Source organism: Aquarana catesbeiana, unplaced genomic scaffold, assembly GCF_042186555.1.
Source record: "Aquarana catesbeiana isolate 2022-GZ unplaced genomic scaffold, ASM4218655v1 unanchor239, whole genome shotgun sequence".
Taxonomy (NCBI): domain Eukaryota; kingdom Metazoa; phylum Chordata; class Amphibia; order Anura; family Ranidae; genus Aquarana; species Aquarana catesbeiana.
This window is the reverse complement of record NW_027362667.1, coordinates 187,618-212,625: the sequence shown is the minus strand read 5'-3', so window position 1 is coordinate 212,625 and position 25,008 is coordinate 187,618. Positions and strand designations below refer to the sequence as shown.

The 25,008-nt window shown below is 45.5% G+C and overlaps 1 protein-coding gene across 1 annotated transcript in view; it reads right to left on the bottom strand.

Moving 5' to 3' along the window:
- Positions 1-25,008, bottom strand: part of LOC141122083 (uncharacterized) — a 260,915-nt gene that overhangs the window by 52,816 nt on the left and 183,091 nt on the right. Inside the window, exons 14-17 of the mRNA XM_073611888.1 lie at positions 12,793-14,651; positions 10,112-10,424; positions 8,792-9,544; positions 1,940-2,866 (exon numbers count right to left, since the gene is read on the bottom strand). Of these exons, the coding sequence (XP_073467989.1) occupies positions 1,940-2,866; positions 8,792-9,544; positions 10,112-10,424; positions 12,793-14,651 (3,852 nt within the window). The remainder of the gene's footprint in view (positions 1-1,939; positions 2,867-8,791; positions 9,545-10,111; positions 10,425-12,792; positions 14,652-25,008) is intronic.

Here is a 25,008-nt window from a genome sequence, read left to right as displayed (position 1 = left end):
TGACCCTGGACTAGTTCAACATTTACACGGAGCAACGCAACTCATTAATCATTCACTCTCGCACAACACACTCAAAGCCTACCAGACAGCTTGGAAGGCGTTCAATAAGTTTCTCACATCCTGCCGTAAAGGACCAACAGATGTCAAACAGGTACTGGCCTTCACTGCGCACTGTCACACGCAGCTGGCCTTATCCTACAATACCATTCGGCTATATCTAGCCGGCATCCAACATTTCTTGACGCTTGAAGACCCCACGAAATCTTCACTGTTCTCATCACACGCTATACGAGCCATCCTAAGGGGCATTCAGAAACAACAACCAGTCATCAGCACCAAGCGCTTACCCATTACGGGGCCTATCTTTAGGGACATGTCAACTATTCTGGCTACTTTGCCATTCGGTCTGCTTCCCAGCATGGTCTTACAAGCAGCCATATATTTAGCTTACTATGGGTTCTTGCGACCTGGCGAATTCACCTCTAACAAACCCACAGACCAAGTACTATGCAGACGGCACTTGCTTCCATACCAAGACCATTTCGTCCTGCACCTCGAGGTCTCTAAAACCCAGCAAACGGGCTCAGGAGTGAACATTCACCTCTACAAAACCAACAACAGCTGGTGTCCAGTCGCGGTACTCAACCGACTCCGGTCACTCCTGCCTGAGCAACCAGACACCAGTCCCCTTCTACCATTCCCAGTTAAACCCTTAAGCGCCTCTCAGTTTGTGAAACACATAAGGATACTTCTCCGCAATCTTCACCTTGACCCTAGTCAGTATTCCGGTCTCATCTTTACTATAAGTGTTATCTATGTCCATATCGGACATAGGGCTCCAACCATAAATATATATATATATATATATATATATATATATATATATATATATATAAATAAACACACACACACACACACACACACATATATACACATATATACACATAGGTGTGCCACAACGCACCCAATCACAGAGGTACATATGAATAAATGAATAAGTGCTGTCTATCACCAACCATGTGTAAGGAACGTGTGCGCACATACATATACATATCTCGTGTGCATATTTTTATATGAGATCCACCAGATCTCTGTTGTTGTATATGCAATAGGTATATCATGAAATCACATACAATCCAAAGGGTGTATACGTGAGCCCATGTACACACATACACACACACAAACACAATCCCTGTTTGCTCACTTAACTGTGAACGTAGACCCCAAATACAAGTAAACAGTTAAGTATAAAAAAAAAAGAAAACACAAAACAAAAAAAAAAACAGAATTAAAGAAATGAATCCTCAAACCATTTCCTTTCCTATTCCCCTCCCCCCTCTATCTCAATTTCCCCACAAAGTGAACCCCGTCACATCTGTCATATGTCCCTTTAATTGATTTCTACATTGGATCTATTGGCCATTTGTTGCCATTGGGCAGGGCGTTGTAGGGGGTTCATAAAATTATTCCTCCTCCAGTCCACAAAGTCTCTACAAACACTTGCAGATCCTCCTTAGTGCGCAGGGTTGCTGTCTTGCCATTTCGAGAGGCCGTGAGGCTAAACGGAAACCCCCATCGATAGTCTCTACTTCGCGTAGGGCCTCTAACAGAGATTTAACATTCCTTCGTCACATTAAGGTCCTACGTGATAAGTCAGGGTACAGAGATACATGTACTCCCTCCAAAATCATTTCAGATTTGCTTCGAGTTATTTTCATAATTGATTCCTTAACAGTATATTTATGTCATTTGCATATGGTATCTCTTGGCTTCTCAGAATTTGGGGTTACATTAGGGGGGACACGGTGAGCCCTATCCACCTCAATGTTCTCTGGTGAGGAGTCCCCCATTATCTGGCGGAATAGTCTTTGAACAGTTGGGAGCAATTCAGGTGACCGAATCGTTTCAGGTAATCCTTTTATTCAAATATTTTGTCTACAATCTCTATTTTCATAATCGTCTAACTGGTCCCTGTAGAAATTCAGGGCTTCCTCATGTTGTTTTACAGTGTCTTGAATGTCTGCTACTGCTTGTACCACTGCTTCATGACTATTTTCTAGTGACTCTACCCTGTGACCCATTGCACGTGTATCCTCTCTGAGGTTTTCCACCGCTTGTTGACACGGCTGTTCCACCGCTGATATCAGTTCCTGGATATCTGATTTAGTGGGAAGGGACCTTAAAAGCTCTCTAATGTCCAGCTCCAGACCCTCTAGACCCCCACCTGTCCCTACAGATAGTTTATCTCCATATTGTATTGGGACAAAGCTAGGGGTTTTGGTCTGTGCTACTGATCCCTCTCCAGGGGAGCCTGGCCCATCCACATTCTTTCCCATACCAGCCCCCACACTTTCTTCCTCCGACCCTGGGGGAGTCCTATATTTTGTGGATACTTCCTCACTGAGGTTCAATACTGTCCTGTTTCCCCCGTTTCTTCTAACCACTTGGGTCTTTAATGCAATTTGCTCTTGTACCTGGGAGTCCTGCTGCACTTTAGATGGGCCATCTCTCCTTCTCTCTGTTCCAGAGTCAGCATTCATTGGAGTTTCTCCATATCCCAGACCGCTCCGGCTGGGGGATTGTAGAGCTGTCTCTATCACTGGGGGTCCGCACTTTTTACTGTGCTGCCATCTCTGTAAGCCGTCCTTCCCCCTTCCCAGCCCTGGAGATCTTTGCTCTGTGGTTTGCATACAGCGACCCGGTGTCATCATTCTCTGATCCAATTTCCTCGGATCTCGCCCGCTCACTGAGCGGCTCCCGCCGAGGTCCACCGTACATGGAGAGAGGTATGATCTTATTCCTCCATCTTGTTGTGCTGCCTGCTTGCGTGTTGGCATGTCTCTGCTAAGCTCAGTAGGCTGAAGGGCTGGAGCGCTGGGAGGTTCCCAATCAGCCTCACTCACAGCCCTTGCAGATTAGCTCATAGCCCGGGGAGGTGTAGAGTGGAGGGCGTTACTCAGCACATCCACTCACACAGTTAAATGAATTCTTTTTAACCTCAATAGTTCTGACAATATACAGACACTTTCATGTACCAGCATCTGGCTTTACGGGAAAATAAGTAGAGCTTCATTATCTGGTCATTGAAGTCCACCCCTCCCATATAAAGATTATATTCGTGGACACAGAGAGGCTCTTCAACTACATCAGATACCGTGAAAATTTGAACAATAGTTTCTGCATTAATGGAATTAACCACTTGCCGCCCACCCACCATCAAATGATGACGGGGTGGCTCTCGTTCTGGGTGGACGTTATATGACGGCGCCAAGAACGGCCGCTCTCGCGCACCCATGGGGTGATCGCAGCTGCGCCGTGTTGCTAGAACACGGGGGACCCCGATCTCTGTAAAGAGCTGTGGCCTCAGCTCTTTAGCCATGTGATCAGCTGTGTCCAATCACAGCGGGTCACATGTAAACACGGAGATGCCGGTAATCGGCGCTCCTCGCTTCACACTGACAGAGTGTGAGAAGAGGAGAGCCAATCAGCGGCATTTCCTCGCAGAGGACATCTAGGTATGTAATCAGGGCACTGATAATCAGTGTCCTGATTACAGTAAAGCCCACACAGTGCCAGCAATGAGTGCCCATCAGTGCCAGCAATCAGTGCTTATTAGTGATGTCCATCACTGCTGCCCATCAGTGCTGCCTATCTGTGCCCAGTGCCACCCATCAGTGCCTATAAGTGAGGCATATTTGTGCCTTCTCATCAGTGCCCATCAGTGAAGGAGAAAAATTACAAAATTTACTGACAGAAACTGAGAAAAACCTTTATTTTTTTCAACATTTTCGGTCTTTATTTTTAGAAAAAAGAAAAAAAATATAGACGTGATTAAATACCACCAAAATAAAGCTCTATTCGTGTAAAGAAAATGATAAAAAAAATCACATGGTTACAGTGTAGCATGACCGCGCAATTGTCATTCAAAGTAAATGGCCTGGGCAGGATGGGGGTGAAAGTACCCGGTATTGAGGTGGTTAATTGTCCTTCCACTTCACTGCGAACAATTCATTAGTTCTCAAGCAGGCTTTCTCCTCCTTTCTAAGTTGGATGTTTTACAAGCCGTCGGGGGAAGCCCCGGCATTTAGGTCGCACGGTGCCACGAGCCAATTCCAAGATTGTGTCTAAAAAGTGGCACGTGGGCTGCACAGACTCCCTAGACCCGGAAGTTCAGGGAAGGTTTCCCAGAGATTGTGGTTAATTTACTAATGTAAAGTGGTGTTTATGTGCTGGATATTATATAAAAAAAATGACATGTATAGCCTGTGGCCCTATCACAGAGCTTCTACATTTAGACCCCAGATCTGGCACGCTTGCTGGGGAGATGCTGTTTGATTGGAAGGTGGCCAGTGAAATGTATGATGGACTCATCTATTTAGATGGTTTGTTGGGGCGTATACACATCTGAAAATTTCTGGGGGAGGTAGTTTGAGGGGCAGAATTTTGTAAAGCTGATCATATTCAGGGTCACCCCGAGGACGACAAAGTGTGTGATCACTAAAATACATAAAACGCATTATCATCTCATATCTATGCCTGGCCATTGCAGCAGAGAACACGGGCATATGATGAATCGGGTCTCTGGACCAATATGATCACAGCTCATTCTTTTTAGTAACGCCCACATTGGGTTTTAGGCCCAAAAAAGTTTAACATTTATAAACCTTGATAGGTCTCCAAAAATCTAGGGGAGTTGTTAAATTTGCTTTTTCCACCTGAATTCCAGGTTGGGCAGTGAATGGGGTAAGTACGAGCGCCGCACAATCTGTGGGCTGCTAATCAGGACTTGCACAAGCACATCTGGAAGAACACTATGGGCTCTATGGGTCTGTGGTTGAATTCTTGGTGTCTGCAGGATAATACTAGTGCTAGCCACCTCACCAATTTGGACTCCATTTGTGGGACCCGCCAGGTCAACACGAAATACTTCTGTCCTGGTATATAAAAGACTAGGATGTACTAGGCCGCTGGTGCCTGCCAGTTCACCAAAAGGTAGTGGGGCACTAGTACTGGCATCCTGCTACATATAAGACAAATCAAGTGTTCCTAGCACTTCAGCTACCCGGGGTCGGGTATGCCTGACCTTAGCAGGGACCTCTCCTCCATCCTCTGAGCTCCCTGTCGGGGTGCCGCTGCTCTGTACAGGTTCTTATTCAGAGCCTGATTCTGTCAGTGAGGACTCCCCCTTCGCTCTCAGCTGTCATACTCAGAATCCTGTAGGCCTCTTCACTAGAGTACCTTTTTTGGGAAATTTTGGCCACTAAATTCACAGGTACCTAGTGTGACTCACGGGAAAAAGAGCTTCTGGCTGTCAACGACTGCTTGAACTACTACAAATGTAGCAAGGTCTCCGGCCTCCTTCAGTCTAATGAGAACCTCCAGAGCCAGAGATAGCTGACATCCTTCTGTATATCTTAGAAGCATGGGAGGGAAGGGGGTATGAATACCCAGAACAAAACAAATGGACTTTGTAGGCACCAATCATAAAAATCAATGTAAACTTTTATTTATACATAATTGTTAAAAAGAATCAGATAGACGTAAACATTTTTTTAAAAAAACGCAATACATTGCGGAAAGTGGTAGTTTTTATCACTACCTAAGTGTATGAGAACGGATCAGGGGATAGTCCCTACAACAAAGGAAGGGATGAACCCCTTCCGTTCCCATTCAATAACCTCAAACTGATATGGCTCGGTAAGGCTCTACATGTTTCGCAAATTTTGATTGCTTCTTCAGGAGCTTGTTTGGGTTACCTGTAATGGGGAATAATAGAGAAGGACATACACCAAAAAACATTGAATAATATATTAATATTGTTTTTATGTAAAGGCTTTACAATAATGCGTCTCAATCAAAACCACTGAGTGCTGTGAGAGAGCAGTCCCAAAGGCCCAAAGTTCAACACGCATATGGTGACATGTGATCACATGCGGGGACGTGTCTGGTAGGAAAGTTTAGAAACAAACAGATACAGCGCTGATAAACGTGACTATAAAGTGCTAAGTGCTAACGATAAATGTAAACAGAGTAATAGATATATGATGGACTACATATCACATGCAGTCTAGAATTACACATACAACTCTTGGATGCAAATTGTGAAGCATAATAGGTGAATACACAAACAACTATTGATTAACAAAAATAAACATATGTGCATAACGCATATAATGTGAAAAATAAAATAGACCATAAGTGCTGACCAATTGATAAACAGAAGAAAATTCTTGACAATAAATATTGGCAGCTAGACTGATAGATTTGAACAATAATTGCTCACAAGACAGAGATATTACTACTAGCAATAGTCCCAAAGTGGATGGCAACAACAAGACTTATCACAAAATTCACAGGCAGGACAGCCCTGCAATGATACAGCAGCTCCTCCTCTTAGGCTGACAGCCTTTCTCAATGGTAATTTGCAAAGTATATCTCTGGCGTGGATAAGTGGAAGAGATGGCCGATGCTCAGATCAAATAAGTCATAAGTTTACAGTTGACCACCCAAAACAGAGGAAAAAAGCATATAGTGAAGTATTGTGGATGTTGGCAAATCACTAGCGCTACAAGCCACTACTCACATACTCCCGGTTGCAATCAGGCATATCAGACAGTGTCCGCGATCGCCGCTTGCAGCGTGCGTTCCACGGAATGAGAACGTCACTTGGTTGTGCAAAAAGCCGGATGTTACGTCGACGCGTTTCACCCCTCCCCCAGGGCGTCATCAAAGGACTAGTCACTTTGCACAACCAAGTGACGTTCTCCTTCCTGACTCCGTAGAACGCACACTGCAAGCGGCGATCGCGGAGACTGTCTGATATGCCTAATTGCAACCGGGAGTATGTGAGTAGTGGCTTGTAGCGCTAGTGATTTGCCAACATCCACAATACTTCACTATATGCTTTTTTCCTCTGTTTTGGGTGGTCAACTGTAAACTTATGGCTTATTTGATCTGAGCAAAAAGGGGGGGAGAAAAAGAGAGAAGAAAGGAGAAGAAAGGGAGCAGAGGGGGAGGTAGGTAAAAAGGCTGGGATATGGCAATTTATATACTAGCCAGAGTAAATGGGTCCGTCTTCGGATCAGGTAGAAGTTATGGGTGGTTGAAACGCCATATAATTAGAGACAGAACCTCCAATGATCAAGATGCATCAGAGAATTCAGAGACTTTAACCTGGTGAATATAAGAAATGTATCTAATTAGCCAGTAATGACACTAACTCCTTATAATGTGCCGTTCTGTCATTCAGTCAGGAAGCATAAACAGATCCTCATATAGTTATTATATATGGGTCTGCCTGTAGAACTGGATAATTGTACATGAAAGGCTGCTCCTACCTTATAAGTAATGCAGGTTGAGCAGGTCTTGTAGACAGCATGAGTCAGCTACTTGCTTGTAAACCTGACATTAGATAAGTCATCACTAGCATGGTTGTAATGAAGCTCTAATCCTATCCCAGCAGGGAGCTACCTAGTAGGATCCCAGGACCGCTGTCTAGATAGGGAGTGAAAAGGATATAAAGATTTCATCTACTTGTATAAATAAGGTACAACTACAGAGCGTTTAAGTATAGACTTGTATAGGCTCAGCATATTCTTACCAGACAATTGTGTTGTACAGATGAGACGTCCAGGCATCAGAGTGCCATAAAGGGTAGTGACGTGGTACAAGGCTATTGCTAGCAGCCTTAAGTACACGTCCCAATCAGGTGTGCAAAACATGCATCACCTGATTCGGCCAAACGGGGCTGCGCGCGCACTCACGTCCATTGCGCATGCGCAGTGGTCAAAAAGGCCTCTGTCAAGAAACGATGTGAGGAGGGAGAGCAGTCCTATAGGTATCAGATCTAAAGGCTCCCCCCCAGTGGTTCCTCCTAAGTACAGCGTGTGAAGCGCTGTAAAAGGCTGGAACCAACAGGTGGAAGAGTCTGGAGATAACAGCGCACATATCATAGAGTGTGCGTTGTAAATCCAGGGGGGAGGGATGGATCTGACCCAAAGCCGCAGACACCATCCCACAAAAGATAAGGGGGGGGCAGAATGCGGCTTACCGGCCGCACATGTAATCCAGACACCAGCAAGTTGATGGGGGCCCGGGATCAGTTTACCACAGCACTTCTCACAGGCCTGAGACATCGGGCCAGTGTTTTATTACATAATTAAAATATTAGTTACCATGTAGGAAATGAATCCATTCATGGTGATACAGTTCATAAATGCATACTCATAATTAATAGTCATAGAAAAAATACAATATGCATATACATTTTGCAAATAGCAGTGTGATTACAGGTTTGCGATTTCCTGCGATTAACCAGTCCCTTAACTCAGTAGGGTCATAGTATCCATACATAACACTAGCAGGGAGTATGTTAGGCTGCGTTAGCCTGCAGAAGTGCCCATAATGGGCGGAGCACTGGACAGGGGGGTCCTCCATCCCAAAGAGGAAGAGGCCATTGGATTGATGGTGCAATATTCTAGAAATAGTAGACTGTAATAGGCTGCATATTATCTAATTACTGGAGAGCATGAAACCTTAGTTTGTTGTCGTATGAGTCGACCTAGGGTTTTTATCCAAGGAAGGATTTGTAAGATTGTACCTCATTGATGCCTGGCCACCGGGTGGCGTTTAGGTGTTCAATCCACTTAGCCTCTTGTTGGAGTATCCTCCTGTCCCAGTCGCCCCCCCCTTGGGTCTTGAGGGATTACTGCTAGGACAATAAAGCTCGCAACAGAGGTGTCAAATCTGTGGCATAAATCCAGGTGCCTACTGATGGGACTAAGCATTTTACCGTTAGTAGAGTAATACACGTGGTCACGTATCCTTTGCCATAAATGGCGGATGGTCTTACCCACATAGAATATCCCACATCTACAAGTCATCAGGTATATTACACCTTGGGTGTTACAGTCAGCCCAAAAAGGTGGACAGAATGTCTCACCGTTGGGCAATTGAAATTTGTAGCCTGTCGATACCCAGGGGCAAAAGGAGCAGTGTCCGCACGTGTGTATACCCACTCTATTGGTCGTTTGAGCCTGTGAGGGTGCAAAGTGGCTCTTGGTCAATTTGTCACGCAAGGATGGTGCTTTTTTAAAAACGATCTCAGGATAGTCACTGACATATTTCCTTAGGATAGGATCCTCAGATAAAATATGCCAGTCTTGCTGTAGTATATTGTGTAATTGATACTGTTGGTGCGAGTATTTGGTAATGAATTTCGTCGTTAAGTGTTCCTCCCTCCTGGGTTCCTTTGAGAAAAGGAGTGCATTTCTAGATCGGTCCCAAGCTTTATTAAAGGCTCTGCGAAGTAGGGACTTAGAGTAACCCCGTTTGAGGAGACGTTCCCTCAGTGCATCCGCATGGTGTTTGAACTCATTGTCAGCGGTACAGTTTCTCCTAAGGCTGATGTACTGTGCATAGGGGATACTTCGTACCAGCATGGAAGGGTGGGCGCTAGAGGCATGAAGTACCGTATTTCCTGCCGTCTCTTTGCGGTAGAGTGTGGTAGCCAGGCACAGATTGGCGTCTTTGTAGATTGTTAGATCTAAGAACGAAATTTTGTGTAGATCACTATTGTAAGTGAACTTTAGATGAAATGTATTGCTATTCAGATGATCTACAAAGGAAGCCAATGTTTGTTGGGATCCCGTCCATATGATGAAAATATCATCGATGTATCTTAGCCACAACAACACCTCATTGGTGTGGCTACTAAGTTGTTCATTCGAGAAGACATAACGTTCCCACCCCCCCAGGTACAGGTTGGCGTAGGCCGGGGCACCGCATGTGCCCATGGCCACGCCCTGTACCTGGAGGTAGTGGGAACCATTAAAAAGGAAGCAATTGTGTGTCAATATAAACAGAAGTAATTTCAACACGAAATCATTGAAGGGCCATGCATGATGGTCCTCCTCCATGAGGAACGAGCGGACCATCCCAAAACCCTGCTCGTGAGGGATGCTGGAGTACAAGGCCTCCACATCCAGGGTCACGAGCAGGGCATCGGGAGGGACCGCTACCCCCTCAATCTGTTTAAGGAGGTCTAGGGTGTCCCACACATAAGAAGGTAGTCGTCGGACATGGGGAGTCAAAAAGAAATCAACAAACCTACTTGCATTCTCTGTCAGTGAGCCTATTGCTGATACTATGGGGCGGCCAGGGGGAGCTTTCAGGCTCTTGTGAACCTTTGGTAATGCATAGAATGTAGCCATGCGAGGAAATTTGTTGTCCAAGAAGTTGTAAGTATCCTGGTCTATCAAGCCCGTATAGTATGCCTCCCCTATAAAAGATTTGTATTCGTTAGCAAAGCGGTGACTGACACTCGCAGTGATTCTGCGATACCACGTTTTATTATTTAAGATGTTGAGACACATTTTGATATATTGTTGTTCAGTCATCAGTACAATATTGCCTCCTTTGTCCGACTGTTTAATAATCAGATCAGGGCAATTACGTAATTTTTTTAGGGATTGTAGTTGGTCAGAACGTAAATTCTTTGGTAGTGGATCTATCTATATCCTTCTGTATATGGTTGGTTGTGAAGCATAATGGGTGCAAGGTGGAAGTTATTGGGCACCAGACACTTCTTGAATGCAAGAAATGTTTATTTCTCTTACAAACTTTTTGGGGGAAAGAGGGTTAGGGCCAGGACACCCTAAAGTAGTTGCAAGTTCAATTAGCAGACTCCAAGACTTCAATAGGAGGCCAGCCGTCAGGGAAAGGCATCCAGCAAGATGCCAAATCTGCACGTGCAGGAATGCTGTCTCCAATGGCAACAGTCTTTAACAGTTCCTAACACAAAGCATAACAGTTCTTTCACCTTCACTACAACTTCTCCTTGCAGTTCTTCAGCCCACTGAGCTCCTGGTCTCTCACTAGACCCTCTGATTCACTGACTCTGAATCCCTTGAGCTTCTCCAATCTTCATGGTGGTATCTTCCTCAAGCGTCACCCCCGCCTCTTTGCTGGGTCCCTAACTGGGCACTCCGGATACTTCTCAAGCTTCACTCCACTGGCCTGCTCAGTTCCTGGCTTGACACACAAGGCTGCTCTACAAGCATCACCTCCGCTGGCTGGGTCCCTGGCTTGATCACCACCTGAAGTTTCCTGATTCTCCACCATGCCCGTTCAGTGAGAATACTGCTCTGGTACTTGCTTCCATTACTCACTGAGGTCCCTGGTAATAAGGTGGTTAGTCCCTTAGTGGTGACAGCTTCCCCTCTACCTCCAACCATGACAGTTTTTCCAGCCAGCAGAACCGTCACTTTTGGTTGGACTGCAAGCCACAGTGCCAACCCTGCACTGCTCACTTACTTCTGGATAGGACCTCACACAGCCTAGCAGTCAGATGTGCCTGGGATAGGCCCAATCTCCTGTCTAGCAGCACGGGTCATACAACACACATCCACCTAGACAGCTGTCCAGGTGGCACCGAACATCGGTCACCTGACTCCACCCCTATATATAGGTTCTCCCAGCAGGCCAAGAGATTCAAGAAAACCCCTGCCCATTGGCTGAGATACCTCATATACCCATAACCTGAATTTGGGTTGTCCTTCTCATATCTAGTACCGCCAAGTGCCCGGTCACCTAGTAGTAGAAGAGAAAAGTGCAACAAGTCCAAACTTAGGGAGAAATCAGTAGATCTCTCACAATCAACCAGGATAACTACTCCTGGCAAGTAAATGTGTGAGGAGCTCCCTGCCTAAACTCCAGGGTGCTACACAAATAAAACGTACCTGCTAGTGCTAGAGATCAGGCTTGATTCTGCTAACACTGCGGTTATGTGTGCAATGTATCAGAGGTGCCGGTGATCTACTGACACTGCACTTGTTGGGAGGCAGAAGGGCTCATCCTTCTAACACTGCGTTATTAGGGACACTATACTAAGGGGGGACACCAATATAGTTCTGTTCATGATCAGGATATTGATCCATACAGACACTATACTAGCAATGGTGGTGATCAGGATATTGATCCATACAGACACTATACTACCAATGGTGGTGATCAGGATCCTATAGCGTGAGTGCGATAGTGTGCGGGCAATCTAATGCTAGCTGACCCTTGCACTATCTGATGTAACAAGTTACCCTAATACAGCGATTGGTGAAAAATACTGTACACTGACGCTGTACTAATGGCACTGGTTGGGTGACAGGGGAGATCAAAGGGTGAATAAGGGCAATCAATGGGGTTAAATGTGCAAATCTAAGGTGTGTGGGTGTAAAGTGTGGTGATTATACTCACAGTGTGGTGTTCTCTTCTCTTCCTGAACCGAAAAGGACTCGGGAAGAGAAGAAATCACAAGATAGCTCCCTGTGTTTACAAAATAAAACACAGGAGTGATTTGTCATTGGCTGCAGGTGATCAGCAGAGTACGGGGCAAAATCACTGGCTGGGACCTGCTGACAAACTTGTCCTACAGCCAATTACAGTGGAGGTTTCTGGGTGTGCGCGTGCATGAGTGCAGACCTTTAAGAAAGCCATGACATAAAAGTACATTACCAGACCTGTATGAGCCGCCCATCCATTGTATTTTTACAACACTTCATCCATGTCTTTGGTGATCTCCTTATGAACTGTTTCTTACATGATGAAGATCAGCCATGGAGTATATCTGAGGTGTATATCAGGGTGTGCTTCTTCCCCACATGAGAGCTGTGATGTCCGGCAACATTAATATAGAAGACATTTCCCGCACTCAAGGCACTAATACACCTCGAGGGTTGTGTGGGATCCCTGATGTACAGGAAGACAGGTCTTCAGTGAGGAACAATTCCCTCACTCAGGACAGGAAAGTGGCTTCTCCCTCATGTGAGATCTCTGATGTGTGGAAAGTCTGGACTTCTGTGAAAAACATTTCCCACACTCAGTACAGGAATACGGCTTCTCCCCTGTGTGAGATCTCTGATGTGTGGAAAGACTGGACTTCTGTGAAAAACATTTCCCACACTCAGTACAGGAATACGGCTTCTCCCCCGTGTGAGATCTCTGATGTCTGGAAAGATTGGACTTCTGTGAAAAACATTTCCCGCACTCAGGACAAGAATATGGCTTTTCCCCCATGTGATATCTCTGATGTCTGTAAAGAGCGGACTTATCTGAAAAACATTTCCTGCACTCAGGGCAGGAATACGGCTTCTCCCCCGTGTGAGATCTCTGATGTGTGTAAAGATTTGACTTCACTGAAAAACATTTCCCGCACTCAGGACAGGAATATGGCTTCTCCCCCTTGTGAGATCTCTGATGTTGGTAAAGATGCAACTTCACTGAAAAACATTTCCCGCACTCAGGACAGGAATACGGTTTCTCCCCTGTGTGAGATCTCTGATGTCCGTAAAGAAGCGACTTCACTGAAAAACATTTCCCGCACTCAGGACAGGAATACGGTTTCTCTCCTGTGTGAGATCTCTGATGTGTGTAAAGATGGGACTTATCTGAAAAACATTTCCCGCACTCAGGACAGGAATATGGCTTTTCCCCTGTGTGAGATCTCTGATGTGTGTCAAGACTGGACTTCCTTGAAAAACATTTCCCGCACTCAGGACAGGAATATGGCTTTTCCCCCGTGTGAGATCTCTGATGTATGTAAAGATTCGACTTCACTGAAAAACATTTCCCGCACTCAGGACAGGAATACGGTTTCTCTCCTGTGTGAGATCTTATATGCACATTGAGCTGGGATTTAGAAGGGAAACATTTCCCGCACTCAGTACAGACAAACCTCTTCTCTGTTGGAAGGACGGCACCGTCCCTCACAGTCTGAGGTTCCTCAGGATAAGAGGAATACGATGGTCCATCTACACTGTGTGGTGCCGGATGGACATTTGAGGTAGTCGGGTTTTCTCCTGGACTATCCCCGTTATGAGAACTCTGATGTGTGAAAAGTTGTGACTTTCGTACAAAATACTCGGGACAGGAAAACGGCTTCTCATCTGTGTGAGATCTCTGATGTCTGTGAAGAGTGTACTTCACTGAAAAACATTTTCCACACTCAGGACAGGAATACGGCTTCTCCCCCGTGTGAGATCTCTGATGTGTGTAAAGATGGGACTTCTGTGAAAAACATTTCCCGCACTCAGGACAGGAATACGGCTTCTCCCCTGTGTGAGATCTCTGATGTGTGTAAAGAATGGACTTCATTGAAAAACATTTCCCGCATTTAGGGCAGGAATATGGCTTTTCCCCCGTGTGAGATCTCCGATGTGTGTTAAAACTGGAATTGTCTGAAAAACATTTCCCACACTCAGGACAGGAATACGGCTTCTCCCCTGTGTGAGATCTGTGATGTTTATAAAGACTGGACTTCTCTGAAAAACATTTCCCGCACTCAGGGCAGGAATACGGCTTCTCACCTGTGTGAGATCTTTTATGCCTTTTAAGATAGGATTTAGAATGGAAACACTTCCCACACTCAGTACAGGAAAAGCTCTTATCTGTTGGAAGGACGGCACCGTCCCTCACAGTCTGAGGTTCCTTAGGATAAGAGGAATACGATGGTCCATCTACACTGTGTGGTGCCGGATGGACATTTGAGGTAGTCGGGTTTTCTCCTGGACTATACTGTGTGATGTCCTCATCTTCTACTTTACAGTCTGGAGACAAAGTGAGACAATCCTCTGAGGTTTTCCTCATCTCCCGTCCATATACTAAAATAGAAATAAAAAGATTATTCGACATGAGCAGATTGGTTCCCCTAAACCAGGACTCCGCCCACATCAGGCAGCTTTGCAGATGATCAGAGAGGAGTGTAATATAATATGATGGATGACAGACTCCCTTGTCATAGACAGGTAGGTGGGTACAAGCTCCCTGCACCTGATGTCACTTATGCTGGCTGTACACAAACTCATTTTTCTTTCAAAAAAACATTCATCCAATTTTCTAACCATTAGTGGGTCAAATCGGTGTTCATTTCCACCACAGTGACGGGAAAATTCGAAAGAGCAGAACAGAAACTTTTCTCCATCGAACAAATTTTCACATTGTGTATGTGGTTTTTGCTCAGAAGTTACATTCATTTTATAATTGAATGTTAAAAACAAGTGGAATTTTTGAACTACACTTGTCCATTCATCAAATGTACAAATAATTTTCATACAAATATTTGTGTGAATATTCTCGTCCAAAAATCGATCCGTGTATGGCCAGCATAGGACATTAATGCCGCGTACACACGAGCGGACTTTACGGCGGACTTTGCCCGGCGGACTGGATTTCGTCGGACAATTCGATGTGTGTGGGCTCCAGCGGACTTTGTTTTCTCAAAAGTTGGACGGACTTAGATTTTAAACTTGTTTAAAATTTATCCGTTGAAATCGAGTCCGGTCGAAAAGTCCGCTCGTCTGTATGCTAGTTCGACGGACAAAAAGGCACGCTAGGGCAGCTATTGGCTACTGGCTATGAACTTCCTTGTTTTAGTCCGGTCGTACGTCATCACGTACAAATTCGACGGACTTTGGTGGATTGTGTGTAGGCAAGTCCGTTCATTCACAAAGTCCGTCGGAAAGTACGTCGAAAAATCCGCTGGGCAAAGTCCGCCGTAAAGTCCGACCGTGTGTACGCGGCATTAGTAGCAGCAGCATGATTTTTTTTAATCATCTGTTATGATGGGGTTACAAAAACAGGGTTATTACCTGTTAACGCTCTTTTCCAGGAGTTTTCCAGGACGGCTTACAGAGAAAGAAGCTCCTCCCACCTAGTACAGGAAACACATGATCCACATTATAAAAGACATAGGCCATGGCCTCTCAGTTAACAAATAACTGAAGGTGCAGATAAAATAATAAACACTTCCATTGGTGCAACCACCTTAGGGTTACATAATTATTCCTATGAAACAAGGGGGGGGGGGACTCCATCCTGGAAGACTCCTGGAAAAGAGCGTTAACAGGTAATAACTTGTTAAGTTTTTTCACAGTCATCTTCCAGGACAGCTTACAGAGAGAACCAAATAGAACTACCTAATCAGGTCGGGACCACAGCCTGCAGCACTTTTCTGCCGAAGGACTGTTCTTGATTTGCAAGCAAATCCAGTCTATAGTGCATTACAAACGTATGCTGGACCAGGTTGCCGCTTTGTATATCTGGAGTGGCGAAGCTCCGACTCTTTCAGCCCAAGATGTAATTACTGCTCTTGTGGAATGAGTGTTGACTCCTGTTGGTGGTGGTAGAGATGGTGTCTTGTATGCTTCAATGATTGCCGACTTCATCCACATGACGATAGTATTTTTTGATGCCTTTTTACCTTTGTTGGGACTTTCCTCTTTGGTGCACTCGATATACTCAATCATGCATCTTCTCACGTCTATATTATTAAACTTGGCCTCCTTATTTTTAGGATTACCACAAAAAGACGGGATTACCATTTGTTCCAATCAGTGGAAGCTAATTTAGGCAGGAAAGCAGGGTCAAGAGAAAGGATAATTTTGTCCTGAGATATTATGCAAAATGGTTCTGCCATTGAGAGGGCTTGAATTTCTCTGACCCTTCTAGCGGAGACAAGAGCATTTTTAAGGTGAAAAGTTTTATGGGGCAGTCTTCTAGTGGCTCGAATGGCTCCATACAAAGACTCTGTAGTACCGCAGATACGTCCCAAGAGGGGAACCTCCTAGATTTGGGAGGCCTTCTTCAACTTATGGCTGTGTGAAACCTTTTGATTAGGGGTTCTTCTACTAACCTATGATTAAGGAAGCTCGATTTAGATATGCACCTGCTTGGAGGAATTCTAGAACCGCCGGTATCATAGGGCCTGGGATTCTGTTGTTGATTGTACACCAAACACCAAACTTTTTCCAGATCTGCCCCTACCGCTCTGAAAGCTCCCTTTCAGTAGCTAGGCCATCAGAGACAGATGGTCCACCTGCAGATGATTCACTGTTCCCTGATGAATGAGGTCTGGCATGGAAGGGAGTCTGCAAGTGGTGCTGAGTTTTAACAGTCCTGGGAACCAAACCCTCCAAGGCCAAAGGGCAATTAGAATGACTTTCGTCCTTGAGGCTTTTATCTTCCATAGTATTTTTGGTATGAGCACAAACGAAGGAAATGCATACATTATGTCTGTTCCCCAAGGTTGTGATAGGGCATCTAGGCCCATACTGAGCTGATCTCTTTGAAGGGAGAACCGGCCCACTTTCCTTTTTACTCTGGTCGCTAACAGGTCTATATTGGGCATCCCCCATTTTGCCATGATCAGTTCGAACATGGTTTGATTTAAACACCATTCCATCTGCGACAGAGATTCCCTGCTTAAGACGTCTGCCAGTGAGATTAGTTCTCCTTTCAATCCACAGAAGATAGAAGATTTACTTCCGTCCATCCCAGAATCTTTTCTGCTATACTCATTAGGTCTGCCGGTCTTGTACCCCACTGTTAGTTGATATAGTTCACGGTAGTTATGTGAAGGAATGTGATGTAGATAATAATAATCTGAAAATGTCTATTTTCTTATGTGTATACATATTTTTCTCCTTAGTCATTATATAAGTATACAGGTTTGCTCTGTTCCTATATTTTCTCAAGATGGCGGGTACCCCCTACATCCTACACATCAGAAGAACGCGGAACTGAAGATAAAACCAAGGACAGCAAAACTGCGTTATGAAGATTCTCCATCTTCTTTTCTATCGTAACCAATGAGATGTACCTATTAGACTAACATAGCAATGACGTATTTTTGTGTATAAAACATTAGCACCGCCTTGAATAAATCAGAAGTGTAAAAAGTAACGGTGCTGAGCGTGTCTCAGAGTGTTTACTTTTATATGCATGCATAGCCACGCTTTCCAATTAGAGACAGCAGCAGATAACCTTGGGCTCGATTGAAGCTCTTAATCATTTCCATAACAGATGGTGCCGAAACCCGGGAGCTTCAGGCTACAGTGGAAGCCATACCGCGATAAGGATTCGAGCGTTAACTGATAAGATAACAGAGGGGGTTTGCGCAGCCCTAACAGTACGGTAAGTTATTTATATTCTTACCACTGTACGACTTTCTTATCTTTCGGTTGACCGCTGGATTCTGTCGGTATGCCGAGACTGTTTTAGAGGCAGGTATTTCCTCGCCTGAGGCTGTTTTAACGAACCTGCCGATGGGTTTCTGCTGTCTGTATTTGTTCACTGTCTGCCATTCTTTGGGCTACGAAACTGAGCAGTCTAAAAGTGCTACATGTGTGTATGTGTGTTTTTATCCCCAGATGAGCTGTCGGCCTCTGGGATGAGGTGTTTCCTTGTAGCAGACGGTTATAGTCGGGCTCGAGGTTTCCAGGACCTCCGAGGGTACTCAGCTGCTGGCTTTGCAGTCTGAAAGTGTTACAGAAGTCTCACCCCCAGACGAGCTGTCGGCCTCTTGGGGTAGAGGTGTAACAACAACAACGACTATAAACGGGGTTAAAGGGGAGTTGTCTGCCCCTGTGGTTTACCTTAGCCTGCTGAAATTTTGCAGTTCGAAGAGTGGCAGGTGTAATGTCCTGTCGTGAGTGTATTTGTGGTTTACTGTTTGCTATACACGAGAGGGGTTGGGTTAGGGACTGATTAAGGTCGGAGGGGGGGCTGCCCGGGGGATCTGTTGGGTCGCGGGCCGTTGCTTCCCACTACCCCTGACGTGTTTGTTCTTGTTATGAGATTAACCGTACATTACAGGGTTATAGCAGACAGTAGCAGCTAGGAGCGCAGCCTTATGTGCCCCCACCCAAGGAATTTGTTGATAAGGAGCAGTGAGAAGAATATTAACCCCTTAGTTGTACGTATTCTCCTCTCAAGCCGATAGCCGAGAAACAGAGAGAGAAAAGAATGTGATATTGTAAAGAATGTGATATTGTGAAGAATGTGATATTGTGAAGAATGTGATATTGTGAAGAGGAGAGAAGATGTTGAAATAGTTAACAAAGTTGAACAAAGTGGCAAAAAGTTATGTTGCTAAAGAAACAGGGAGAAAAATCCTGTGTGATAAAGAAAATTGGATAAAGGAAGTTAAGAAAGCTGGCAATTGTATTCTGTATGTGTATCACAGAGTTGATGATATGTGAACCATCACGCTATGTTGGAACTTGAAACAAAAGGAGGGGAGGGACAGCACTGCCCTCCGTCTAACAACCACTCCTTTCTCACCACCCAAGCACAACCCACTGTGACAACTCAGCCCGGCGGCCATCTTAGTGCACCCATGCCTTCACTTTCTACCCAGCCCAGTGCACTTCCTGCCGGCGGCCATCTTGGTACACCCAGTAAGCTTAAACACAGCATGTACCCAGCCCTCCCTGTTTTAAACCAGGATGGTTCATACCACACACCTGTCTTTCCCAATACGGGAGCATCACATTCCCAGGCCGGATATGTTAATGATGAAGAAGCGTCTGAGTGGGAAGCCCAAAAACAGGCAGCAAGGCCACCCGCTGATTTAACCCCCAATCCGGCTCCGGACTCACAGTTCCGAGAGGATCTCAAACACATGCTGGCAACCGTAAAGAATAGTGCCCCTTGCCAGCTCAGCTCCAACAACAGTCTTGGTTACCAGAAGGGGCACCAGTGATGTATGTCGCTTTTACTCCATCACAAGCAGCTGCCTTAGTGACAAGTCTGCCTGACCCAGAGAAGCAGCCAATTCCCTTCTACCACAGAATAGTGCAGATACAAGAAACTTACTCAGCTGCCTGGAGAGACTTGATCAGCCTATGCCAAATCAAAGCAGGACATGTCTTTTGGCCAGTCACGCAGACGGCCTTCAATGATGCCTGCCTGATAAGTGCCACTTCCTACATCTCAGGTGTGGAGTTCTGTGCACAACTCCACGACTGGGCAAAGGAGAAGTTGACGGATCAGACCACCACAATCCAAGATATTACCCAAGATAAAGGGGAGTCTGTGAAGAAGTATCATGCTAGACTCATAAAAGGCACACACACACACATGTTATCAACTGCTTTTGTTTCAGGGCTCAGAGAGGATATCAGAAAAGGCCTGATGGTGGCCCGCCCTGAATACTATTCAATGAAAATGTCTGATTTATTGTTGGTAACCAGAGGTCTAGAAAATCAAAAAGGTAAAAAACCAACGCCCCTCATGGTAACCCATGATGAAGATCCCGCCTACACTAGTCAACCACCACTGCCCAATACCAGGGATCACCTGTTACAACTGTGAGAAATGGGGTAACTTTAGAAAAGAATGCAGAGCCCCAAGATGTCCCAGACGAAAAACCTACCACTTTCCTCATTGACAGGGGTGCAGCCAAAAGTGTGTTGAGGGCGGTGAACCTGCCTGATAATTCTTTCCTTTCCACTATTGATGTTTCCTGCATGGGAATGGATGGGGTGCCTCGCTCCAGTCCACTTACTGAGCCACTCCAAGTGGGGACATTTCCTGATTTGCTTGCCAGATTTGTGGTGTCCTCTACATGTCCCTTGAATCTACTAGGAGCTGATGTGTTTTCCAGACTACAGGCCTCAATCATGTACACGCCTGAAGGGGGAATGAAGTTACATACTCCCCTATCTTTAGAAGGCTTATCTGCTTTGTGTTCTCTGCCTCTCCTGACGACACTTCATGAAGCAAAAACTTCAAGTTCAATACTGCAGGAATTACTTGACAGAATCCCTGCGTGCCTATGGTCCACAGGACCGGAAGACAACGGTCACTTAAAGGTGCCACCAGTTTCAGTCAAGCTAAAAGAGGGCACATCATTGCCCCGGAAACCACAAGAACCCCTAAAAGAGAACCAGGTACCTGCTGTGGATGCCTTTGACTGCAAAGTACCTCACAGAGGTGGACCTTACAAACGCTTTCTTCAGTGTCCACCCTCATCCCTCCTGATGGTACCTTTTTGCATTTATCCACGGAAAGAAACGGCAACATACCTAAACAGTTGTGCCACAAGGGGCACAGAACTTTCCAAGCCAGTTTGCAAAAGCTATGGCTATCATCCTTGACACATGACAAGAGGAACACCTGGAAGTGATTCTCTTCCAACATGTTGATGACCTTCTCCTTTGTGCAGCTGACTTACCCCCTGTTGAAATCACCTCAGAAAGCCTCTTGTGCTATCCTGCCAACCAGGGGTGCAGAGCCTCAAAGCCCGAATTGCAGTGGTGCTCAACACCTGTCATTTTCCTTGGACACTGTCTGTCCCATGGGACAAGACACCCCACTGAAGACAGGGTGCAAGTAATCTCTGATATCCCACTGCCACAAGGCCAGAAATCCCTTCATGCCTTCCTTGGACTAATTTCCTAGTGCAGAGCATGGATTCCAGAAGCCTTCCTACTGATGCTCTGCAATCAGACCCTTCCAGATGTCTCCTGAAGAAATATCTAATTTGAGGCCCTCAAGTGTGCGCCATCCCCAGCGCTAGGGCTCCCAGACTACGACAAAACGCTCAAGCTCTTTGTATCCGAACGTCTGGGACATGCTGCAGGTGTACTCACCCAATCACATGGCATCCGCCTACGCCCCATAGGATATTATTCCTGTCGGCGGGATGCGGTAGCAAGAGGAGGCCTATTGTGTCTGCGAGCTGGCTTTGCTGCACAAGCCTTGCTTGACAAAACTTTGAACTTGGTCCTCGGGCACTGCCTCGTTCTGCTTGCTCCCCATGACGTTGTTGCCATATTCAACCAAGATCCAGCTGAAACACTTGTCCACTACCAGACACTTAAGACTCCTGTGTTTCCTCCTACTGGACAGCATTACTCTATTAAGTTGTCAAACACTGAACCCTACCACCCTTGTTCCACTTCTCGAGGGGGGAAAGGAGGAGGAGTAGAGTCTTGACTTGTCACCCCATGACTGCATCAAACTAATACGGCTGGAAACCACGCATCTCCCCCCTGTGAGTGAAATACCCCTGCAGAATTCGGACCTAACAATTTTTGTTTGCTGATGAACGTGGCAAATACCACACAGGACACGCGGTCACCACTGAAAACACTGTTCTACAAGCTGAAGCCTTACCACCGGTGATGTCTGCACAGGAGGCAGAGCTGTAAGCACTTACTACAGCATGTAAATGGGCAGAGGGAAAAAGAGCCAACATTCATATGGCCTCAAAATATGCTTTCAGCATTGCCCATGATTATGGTGTTATCTAGGACAGAGGATTCCTGACGGCTGCAGGAACACCTGTGAAAACTTGATGGATGCCTTGCTTCACCCAACCCAAGTGACTATTCTGAGTAAAAGCACACGACAAACTGAACTCAAAGGAAGCTCGAGGCAATCATCTAGCCAATTCAGCTGCCAAACAGACAGCTGGTGGTCCACGGGAAGTGGACAGCAGGGTGGTAGAAGAAGACCACCCTGTGCTTACCTTACAGACTCTCCCAGTGGACAGAGTTTATCTAAAAGAACTACAGGAAACAGCAAGTCCGGATGAGAAGGAAAGCTGGAAACGGAGAGGAGCAACTCAGAAATGGACTATTCGAATGCAACAAGAAGCCTTGTCTACCCAGGAGTATGTACCCAGCCGTGGTGCAATGGGCACATGGAGCTGCCCACTTGACAAAGACTTTTATGAACTCTCTTATCAACAAGTCTTGCACCAAGAGTTACTCCACTGACCGACAACTTCTGCAGATCATGCATTATCAGCACCAAATGTAACCCAGGACGCACAGAAGAAGCACCTGGCAAAAGCCCTATACCCCATTCCAGAGGATACAAATTGATCATTCTCAAGTGCCAAGAAGTGGCAGATTCGAATACGCCCTAGTGGAAGTGGTCATGACTGCCAGGACCACAGCTAAGAAACTACTGAGTGAGATAGTATGTAGATTTGGGGTCCCAGAGGTGATATTGAGAGATCAGGGCCCAGCCTTAACAGCAACCCTTACAAAAGAGATTTAGGCAGCACTGGGGTTCAGTTAGCACTACACACCCCCAGGGGAAACATGCCCTATCCCCTTATGTAATTTTGTTTGGTTCAGCTCCCAGACTTGGTTGTTACTTTCCACAACAGTTACAGTTGCAGTCTGATGTGTTGACTAATTATGTAACCACTTTATCACGAGAATTAACCTGAATGCATGTCCAGGTGTTTTCTTCCATTCCAGGGCCTGAATTAGATACAGGAACACACCAACTACTGTCTGGAGATCCTTGAACCAAGATATGATGGTCCATTCCAAGTTTTGCTGACCACAGCCACCTCAGTCAAGTTGGCCAGGAAGAACACCTGAATGCACACTTATCACTGCAGGAGAGCGTGTTTTCGGGTGCTGCATATCCTTTTTCTGTTTGATCTAAGGGGGAGGGGCCCAGGAGGTGGCCATCACAAAAACATAATTACGTTTTGGTATAACTCTTCAGGTACACATGTGACCACCTTTACCTTAGATTACTGTGACATAGTACCTTGTCCGTTTGACCCTTCATGGTGATGCCATTGGTACAGTGATATCCCTGACGGTAAGGATATATATATGTATGCCGCACAGACAGTTACTGGGGACAGAGTTGTGGTTCCAGTGGGGGCCAGTGGGTTGGAACACAGGGCCAGATTGGGTGACCACAGAGTGTATTCGACAAAAAAAGATGAAAATAGAAAGCCCCCGATAAGCAGAATGACTTTGCAGAAGACAGGTATTAAACCGGGTCCAGTCCCTTGGTGATGTGTACTGGATCTGTGGGGATTTGAAAATCAGGACCAGATTAGAGGGAACCTGGACCAGTGAATGTGCCCTTGCAAAGGTCATTATGCCCCCCCATATCCTAACCGAAGATACCCCTGATACATACCACTGACCCAGCACACAGTCAGAGGAGGAAGCGAGCAGCTCTCTCTGGAAGCTTTGTCCCTCATGTATACATAGATGCCATGGGGGTTCCAAGGGGGGTCCCTGATGAGTTTAAAGCCAGGGACCAGGTAAAAGCTGGTTTTGAGTCTTTGATCCCCATAACAACTGTCAATAAGAATGTAGATTGGATTAACTACACATACTATAGCCAACAGAGATTTGTAAATTACACTAAAAATGCCCTCCAGGGAATTGCTGACCAGTTAGCCCCCACTTCCTACATGACATTCCAGGACCGGATGGCCTTAGACATGGTGCTAGCTGGGAAAGGAGGCATTTGTAAAATCACAGGAAAAAACTGGAACCTGTTGTACATACATTCCTGATAATACAGGCCCAAATGGTAAGGTTACTCTAGCTATAAAGAAATTAGAAGATCTGTCATTGGAGTTGAAGAAGAACTCAGGTATCACAGACCCATGGGATCAATACTTTAGCAGGATGAGTGGGTGGCAGAAGATGCTCGCCCAGATAGGGGTAACGGTATTAATAATCCTGGTTCTTTTAGCCCTGATTGTATACTGTATTCTACCTTTTGTAAAAAAGTTAATGAGCAAGGCTGTAGACAATAGCACATCTACATTTCTCCACCAAGAAGAAGAGGGCCCCCTTATGATGGAAGATGACAAACCCTTCACTCCTCTACAGTCACTCCCTGTCCATAACCTCACAATCCTTTAGGGTTTTAGGGATAGATAGTGCCTGACTGCACCTCTCCAGCTGTATTGAGGAGGGAAGTGAACAGTTGCTGCCCGTCTCTATATACAGCCTAAAAGAGTTGCTGAGGAGAAGGGGCCAGGCGAAAGTAGGACCTTTAGTATTAGGGACAGGAAAGAGAAAATAGCCATTTTAGGGGGGACTGTGAAGGAATGTAATGTAGATAATAATAATAATCTAAAAATGTCTAGTTTCTTATGTGTATACATATTTTTCACCTTACTCATTATATAAGTATACAGGTTTGCTCTGTTCCTATATTTTCTCAAGATGGCGGGTACCCCCTACATCCCACACATCAGAAGAATGCGGAACTGAAGATAAAACCAAGGACAGCCAAACCTCGACATGAATATTCTCCATCTTCTTTTCTATCTTAACCAATGAGATGTACCTATTAGACTAACATAGCAATGATGTATTTTTGTGTATAAAACATTAGCACCGCCTTGAATAAATCAGAAGTGTAAAAAGTAACGGTGCTGAGTGTGTCTCAGAGAGT